The sequence below is a fragment of the Penaeus monodon genome, chromosome 39 (assembly GCF_015228065.2).
Source record: "Penaeus monodon isolate SGIC_2016 chromosome 39, NSTDA_Pmon_1, whole genome shotgun sequence".
Taxonomy (NCBI): domain Eukaryota; kingdom Metazoa; phylum Arthropoda; class Malacostraca; order Decapoda; family Penaeidae; genus Penaeus; species Penaeus monodon.
The window spans coordinates 33,528,369-33,536,848 of record NC_051424.1 but is presented as its reverse complement, the minus strand read 5'-3'; the positions used below and the strand labels follow the sequence as shown (position 1 = coordinate 33,536,848).

The following is an 8,480-nucleotide window of genomic DNA, read 5'->3' as shown; positions in this document are numbered from 1 at the left end:
TGCCGGCAGTTGCATTACAATGATCGTAGAGAGTGCATTGTTGCTAGTGACACCTATGTTATTATATCTTGTTAAATATCCTGTTAATTAGTTACAAAAGACAGTCAAATTACCATCTAATCAAATTTTCTCCACTTAGTTGCAAAATAAGCAAAAAAAATCGCCACTTTACCCTAAACATTGTCACATTATCTTCTAATGAAAAATCTTGAAGACGTTTTATTATTTCAGTTATCCGTATCTAAAGTATGATTATATATATATATATATATATATATATATATATATATATATATATATATATATATATATATATATGTATATATATGTATATAATCATATATGTGTGTGTGTGTGTGTGTGTGTGTGTGTGTGTGTGTGTGTGTGTGTGTGTGTGTGTGTGTGTGTGTGTGTGTGTGTGTGTGTGTGTGTGTGTGTGTGTGTGTGTGTATGTATATGTATATTATATATATATATTATATATATATATATATATATATTATATATATATGTATGGAAGAAAAAACCCACAATACAAAAACTAGATTTATTGTGGGTTTTTTCTTCCATTGTATCAACACGGAAGAGTGTTTTGCTATTCATATGTATGTATGTATATGTATACCTGAGGCGATTTAAATAAAATGATGATAATAAAGGATCATGTTATGTAACTATTTCCCTTTTGTTTTTGTTATTAACAGACATTAGCATAATTTTCCAACCGAACTCCTTCACTGTTGGATAGAAGGTAGATAAATGACAATTTTAGATGGGTACGTATCCCGATTTAAAAAAATGTCTGCAGAAATAGTCTCAGACCGAGTACGAAATTGTAATTTCTTTTAGGTCACCCATATTGACTGATATTATCTACCAACCCCTTGCTTTATTATGTTTCTTTATATCAAAAATATTTTCAAATTATTGCAAGAGAAACTTTGTAGAGAGCCCACGAGAACCGCGCCCTGGGCAAAAAATCGTATTTTTTTCTACACGACGTTACGTAAACACAAAATAACGACTTCCATGATGATGATGATGATGATGATGATGATGATGATGATGATGATGAGATGAGATGAGATGAGATGAGATGAGATGAGATGAGATGAGGATGAGGATGAGTATACTACCACTGAAAATAATAATAATGACAATATTAATAACCACAGATCCCCTCTAGAGTAAGACCCACGTAGTCCTAAGTTCAGTCCCGGCCACTGATGATGTGAACGCCCCATTTACCAGGTCGCTTAGCTTTCCCTTGAGTACTTGACCTTGCTACTGTGACCTGATTCCAGCCCTGTTCGTCTTGTGTCTAGGATCGAGGAACACCAATTTGCGTCTAGGCTTTGTTGTTTAACGAAAAGAAATTGAGATTCTAGAACACAATATTTTCGTGTGTGTTGTGTGTGTGTGTGTGTGTGTTTGTGTGTGTGTGTGTGTGTGTGTGTGTGTGTGTGTGTGTGTGTGTGTGTGTGTGTGTGTGTGTGTGTGTGTGTGTGTGTGTGTGTGTGTGTGTGTGTTGTGTGTTGTGTGTGTGTGTGTGTGTGTGTGTGTGTGTGTGTGTGTGTGTTTGTGTGCATCGTATATGCATCCATGTATGTATATATTTATGTAGAAATTGACAGACAGACGAATAAACGGAAATTGTTTATACAACTGTCTGTCCTTTTCGCACCACTGACTGCGAGGCCACCCATTTTCATTCATTATTTTCACAAGTGAACAAAGAGTACTATTTTCCCAGGATCCCCCCCCCCTCCAGAGTGTACCAATCAAAGATATAAAAAATGACCTCCTGCCTTTGCGCATGAGCTTTCATCATGAGAATAAAATCAGTTCTAAAGTCTAGATGTATTGGAAATGAAAATCTCATATGCCATAGATCTTCTCGTCTTGATTTCGACAATAAATAATTTGTGATTTTCTATCTGATCCGGATCGTCAGTTTTACGATGTTATAAAAACCGTACGCCAGAGATTAACCCCCTCCCCTCTTCCCGACTCCCCCCTTGAATAGGGGTACTTCTAAAATGGCCGTGCGTCTTATATAACCTATAAGTAAGGTATAAATGTCAAACAATAATAGATCTAATAATTTACTGACGTTTTTTTTTATATATCATCATGTTTTTCCTAAATCAATTCACGACTTGCCAAACACTTTCATGAACTCTGCAACTCTGCCAATCACATCTTGCTCATATCCAGAAGAATAACATGTCCGTTTTACTTTTTTCCTTCTAAACCAAAATCCTCGGCATAACACGAAACTCAAAGACATTGGCTCTTCTGTCCCTTTCAGTAAATCTCTTGAAGGTAGTAAGTTCATCTCCAGGCCGGAAACATGCCGCAAGGGAGAGAAAATACGGGATTATTCACGAGTTAAAATTTAGCACGCGCGGCATTGGAGCAGAAACAGAAAAAAACGAAGAAGATAAGTAAAATGGGTTGTCCCATGCTATGGGGAGGAACTGAAAAAGACAAGGGGTTTGGTAACATCCATATAACATATAACAACCCTCCCTGGCCGGGCCTCGAGCCTAGGTCACTCCAGGTATGAAACCGGGGGGGGGCAGTACGAAACCAGCCATGCCACACGACCCACTAGTGAGCAACTAGGCTCTAACTTGCTCCATAGACATTACCTATCATACATGAGTAATGATAGCGAGGTTTTACACACACTCGCCGTGGGCACTCGGTGGAAATTGATATAGAAATTCGAAACCGAAGTCAGATGTGTATATGCTTATGTGTAAGTGTAAGTGTATGTATAACTGTATGTGTATGTGTATGTGTAAGTGTATGTGTATGTGTAAGTGTGTGTGTGTGTGTGTGTGTGTGTGTGTGTGTGTGTGTGTGTGTGTGTGTGTGTGTGTGTGTGTGTGTGTGTGTGTGTTTTGTGTGTGTGTGTGTGTGTGTGTGTGTGTGTGTGTGTGTGTGTGTGTGTGTGTGTGTGTGTGTGTGTGTGTGTGTGTGTGTGTGTGTGTATGTGTGCATATACCAACCCCTGCCCCCCAAAAAATCTACTAGAATATAAAAATACAAACAGAAGACTATAAAGTGAACTATGAAAAGAGCGAGAGCAACCGAAAGCGTTCCGGGCAGCGAGAGAAGGCGAGCGAAAGCGAGACGGAAATGTCGGGCTCCTGAACCTGCGCTGCGCCGCCCCCTCCCTCTCCCCCTCCCCCTGGTGAAGAGGTTCTGGTTCAGGCATACAGTGATAGGGATTCAAGTTCAAGTATCATGCTATGTGGGCGCTAAAGCTGAGGGTTCTCAGAGAAATTGCCCGAAAATGCGTTTGTTTATTGAGTTTAAACTTTCATCTGAAATATAAGCTTCGATATCTCCACGTTATTTCACTGCAGTCGTGGGATCGTAGGCAAAGAGTGGGAGCCTATCGATGCTTTCGGTAGAGATGAAAGTTTATACCCACTAATATATATATATATATATATATATATATATATATATATATATATATATATATATATATATATATAGTATATATATATGTATATGTATATATAATATATATATATATATATATAATATATAATATAGAGAGAGAGAGAGAGAGAGAGAGAGAGAGAGAGAGAGAGAGAGAACGAGAGAGAGAGACAGAGAGAGAGAGAGAGAGAGAGAGAGAGAGAGAGAGAGAGAGAGAGAGAGAGGAGAGAGAGAGAGAGAGAGAGAGAGAGAGAGAGAGAGAGAGAGAGAGAGAGAGACAGACAGACAGACAGACAGACAGATAGATAGGTAGACAGATAGATAAATGAATAGGTAGATATATAGATATAGATATATAGATACATAGATCGTATATAGATAGGTAGATATAGATAAAGATATAACAAGAGGCAGCGGTCAGAACCAGCGCAGAAGAGTCAGATTCAGGTGGCAAAGGTGCTAGACAGGGCTGCCCACTCTCCTCCCGGTTACTCTCACTCTGGTGGCCGAAGCTCCTGATAATGTTCATGAAGGTGTGAATACGGGAGGTGAATTATTAAAAGGTGTAAGGGTTTTAGATGACAAAGGCGTGGGGGCAGAAACAGACAAAAAATCAATAAAAAAGCTGAAAATAATGGACAGTAAAATGGGTTGTCACAGGTTATGGGGATGAGCTGAAAAAGACAAAGGGTTTTGTAACATCCAAACAAGGTGGATACCAAGGGGGGAGGCAGTGAGCAGGTGGTTAGTATTTTATCTTGTTTAATGATTTATTTGACTATTCATTCGTATAAATTTAGATACATATTTTATTCTTCAGTACCCTTCCTTCAGAAAGAATATATATATATATATATATATATATATATATATATATATATATATATATATATATATATATATATATATATAATGTATCTTTATATATTCACACACACACACACACACGTGTGCGTGTGTTTCTTTGTTTGTATGTGTGTAGACACACACATATACACACACATACATAATTGTGTGTGTCTAACCATATACATACAAAGAAACACACGCACGCATGGGTATCATGTATGTGTGAGTGTGTGCATATATATATATATATACATCATATATATATATATATATATATATATATATATATATATATATATATATATATATATTTCTGTGTCATCCCCGATGCGGTGTTGAACTAATTGGCGCCCTGTTTCATGTTGTCGGGTTCTGTCCCAGAGGCATCGAAGTGTTTGTATATTGAAATTATCAAGAAACTTTTTTATCGGTCTACCTCGAGCATTCCTGCCTTCAATTTTACCGCTTAGACTAAGGTTTTCCAATGTGCCTTTACGTTTTGCGTGTCCGAGGAATATGCGTTGTCGCGCTCGGATCAATCCTGGAAGCTCGCGACCCTGTCCGACACTTCTGAGGCTGTCCTCTCTGGACACTCGGGCCAAGGGAGGAACCACATTTCTGCGGCCGCCATATTACGCCGAATTTCAGCCGCCAGTTTAGGAGAGTTGACCATACACTTATATGTATGTATGTGTGTGTGAGAGTATATGTATATATATATATATATATATATATATATATATATATATATATATATATATATATATATATATTTATATAAAATATATATATATATATTATATATGTTGTGTGTGTGTGTGTGTGTGTGTGTTGTGTGTGTGTGTGTGTGTGTGAGTGTGTGTGTGTGTGTGTGTGTGTGTGTGTGGTGAAAGAGAGAGAGAGAGAGAGAGAGGAGGAGGTGAGAGAGAGAGAGAGAGAGAGAGAGAGAGAGAGAGAGAGAGAGAGAGAGAGAGAGAGAGAGAGAAGAGAGAGAGAGGGGGGGGGGGGGACTTCTAGGCATATCATGTATATATCGAAAAAAGTCAACTTAAAGGGAAAAGTATCACAGAAACAGGAAAGTTGTTGTGATGTTTTTAGACTGAATTTTGGATCAGTTCCATATAAGCCACCTCCCACCTCCAAAAAATGGACAGTTCGCTGACTCTATGCCATATTAGGATTAACTGTCAGATTCTTCCGCATTATCCAGAGACCATACTACATGGGGCAAAAAAATGTAGTAAAATGCTAGCACGAAATTACCTTTCTGATTATTCTGTAAGATCAATAGTATTGAATATCAGCAGCAACATTCACTCTTCTATCGTCTTGCTTCATATCTTGCGTAAATCTTGATATCTAATCGTATTTAAGTCGAACTTTACTACTGTTATTGACGTTTCAGGAAATTGATGAATGGGCGAGTTTTTTTCTCGGCGTGTGTCAACTGTGACGTCAGGATCGTACCCTCAGTGTGTGTCTGTAGTAACGCCTCTCAGAGTGTGCAACACCATGACGTCACGACCGCACCTCACAGCGCCAGCACGTGGTTGGTCGTCGCCGCGATCAGCTGGCAGTCACACCACCTCAACGAAAGGAGAAGGTGGTGGTGTATTCACGGTTCGTTCTAGGTTGATAAAAAACATGCAGGGGAACGCTGATGTGTGTTTGTGGAAGCCGGACCCGAGGAAGAAAACAAAGATAGATGAATTCCGAGAATTAATAAACAAGAAACACGGTCTCCACCTTGGTAAGTTGCCAGCAAATGATTCTGCTATGATAGTAGAGCGAAAATATAACGGTATAGGAGCCTGTGACCACTATACTGAACATCTTGCATGATGTAACTGTGTGAGGTTCACCTGAGGTTCTGTGGTTTCGTCATACTGTCACTCTCCCTGATGAGATACTTCACTCATGCAATATAATTTGGGTTTATGCTCAGTATATTATTTATTGTATATGTTCTCTTGGTGATATGTTCATCGGTGTATAATATTCAGTGGAATATTCTATGTTTGTGCTTTAGTTAGATCCGGACCTTAAGACAGAATTTTTGACTAAGGAAGTGGTTTTAAAAGATATTTTCTTATACTATTATAAATGTTCAATATGGAATATAATTAAACAAAAGTTACTGCAAACATAAAGAAGTTCAAACAAGGAAATGGTGTCCATATATTTCTTGTCATTTTCCCCTTTTTTTTTCTTTCTTTCTTTCATTCTCTTTTAAGCTGCGTAACTTCATTTGTTGTACTTCTTGTGTGCTTCTTGATTGTGAAGCTTAGTACATTGTGATCCTGTTATGGAGCCCCTGTTATGTAGGTCTTATAAACCAATGTTGCAGTTTATGAAGATTTGCTCAAAAGCATGTTGTTGAAATTGGTCAGAATAGTTGTGTAAAGCCAGCAAGAGGACAGAGGCAATGGGAGAAGAAATGAAAATGTGTCTGTATATATGTTCTTTTTTCTTTTTGTGTTATTTATTATGTATTATGTGTACACATATACATACAGACACAAACATACACACATACATACACATAGATACATACACATACTTATATACAGATATACATACATATGTATATATACACATATATAATACAACACAGCACACACACACACATAGACATACTTGCATTCATACATACATATATACAAACAAACACACAAACATACATACAAACAAACATCCCCACTGGGGAGGGGGATCCAAGGCCAGTCTAGGGTTGTCAGGACAGGAGGCTGACTCCTTTTTTTGGGGCGGGGAGGGGGGGGCAGAGGGGGGGTTTGCTGGGTTAGCACTGGTCGGCCTTGATGTGGCACGTGTGATGGAGCTTGGGTGGGTCCTGTGTGTGTGTGTGTGTGTGTGTGTGTGTGTGTGTGTGTGTTATTGTTAATATTATTGCAAGCATAAATTTGGTAAGAAGTTCCAATGGTTTTAGTACCAACATAAGCCCCATAATAATAACTATCATTATTGTCATCTCTTTCATTATCATTACCATTATCATCACTCATCACCAGCACCATCATCATCATCACTATCATCATCATCATCATCATCATCATCATCATCATCATCATCATCATCATCATTATCATCATCTTCATCTTCATCTTCATCTTCATCACCACCACCACCACCACCACCACCACCACCACCACCACCTCTGAACCATCATCACTACACCATCCTCTCTAACACCACCATCACAGCAACCATCATCACTATCATAGCACAGCCCCTTAGACGATGACCTCTTCCCTTTTCAGTCCATTTCTCACCAGCAAATGCTCAGGGATTTTCCTTTAGGTCAAGGCTGTTTCAGGATTTTATTCTTACTAAGAATTAGACTTGAGCAGCAGAAGGTGGGGGAAGGGGAGAGAGGAGGAGAAAGGAGAAGGAAAGTGGAGGAAGGAGAGAAAGGAGGGCAAGAGTGGGGGATGGAGAGAGAAGAGGAAGGAGAGAGGAGATTGGGGGGAAGGGGAGAAGAGAGAGGAAGAAGAAGTGGAGGAGGGTGGGGGAAGGAGAGAGAGGAGGAGGAGGAGCCAGAGATGGGGGAGGGGGGAAAGGACAGGGAAGTAGTAGAGGAGGGAGGAGAAGAGGATAGGGTGGAGGGGAAAGAGGAGGTTGTTAACAGGGACATTGAAAAGGGAGATGATGATGATGTTGAGGAGGAGTAGTATAGTAACAAAGGAGAACAGGAGAAAGAGGCAGAGAATAAGAATGAGTGGAAGGACAAATAGGGGATAAATGATAATGCAGAAGATAAGGAGGAAGGGATGAACGGGAGGATTGGGATGAAGAGGAAGAGAGGGAGGAGGAGAAAGAAGCTGAGTATGATAAAGAAAGGGGGAGGGGGGGGGGGGGGGAGGGGGGGGGGGGGGAGATGAAAAAAAGGGAATTTTTGTTTTATGATATTAATCAAATCATAATGAGAAAAAGAAGAAAATGTTAAGGTGACCCAAATAAGGGATTTTTAAAAAAAAATATTTTTTAAAAAGATGGTTTTTGGAGAAAAAAATATGATGGAATGTTTAGTCATACTCACTAATGATGATGATGATAATGATAACTATTTCAGAAATGCTAATACTTCTAATAAGAAAATAAACCGGGTTGCACGGGTTTTTAAAATTTTCCAATATTCCCCCCCAAAAGGGGAA

At 39.0% G+C, this 8,480-nt stretch overlaps 1 protein-coding gene across 1 annotated transcript in view; it reads left to right on the top strand.

Annotated features, from left to right (window-relative positions):
- Nucleotides 1-3,260: 3,260 nt before the first annotated feature.
- LOC119597561 (acetoacetyl-CoA synthetase-like) overlaps nt 3,261-8,480 on the top strand; it is a 22,707-nt gene continuing 17,487 nt past the window's right edge. Inside the window, 4 exon segments of the mRNA XM_037947135.1 lie at nt 3,261-3,421; nt 3,887-3,992; nt 4,779-4,991; nt 5,519-5,535. Coding sequence (XP_037803063.1) covers nt 3,261-3,421; nt 3,887-3,992; nt 4,779-4,991; nt 5,519-5,535 — 497 coding nt within the window.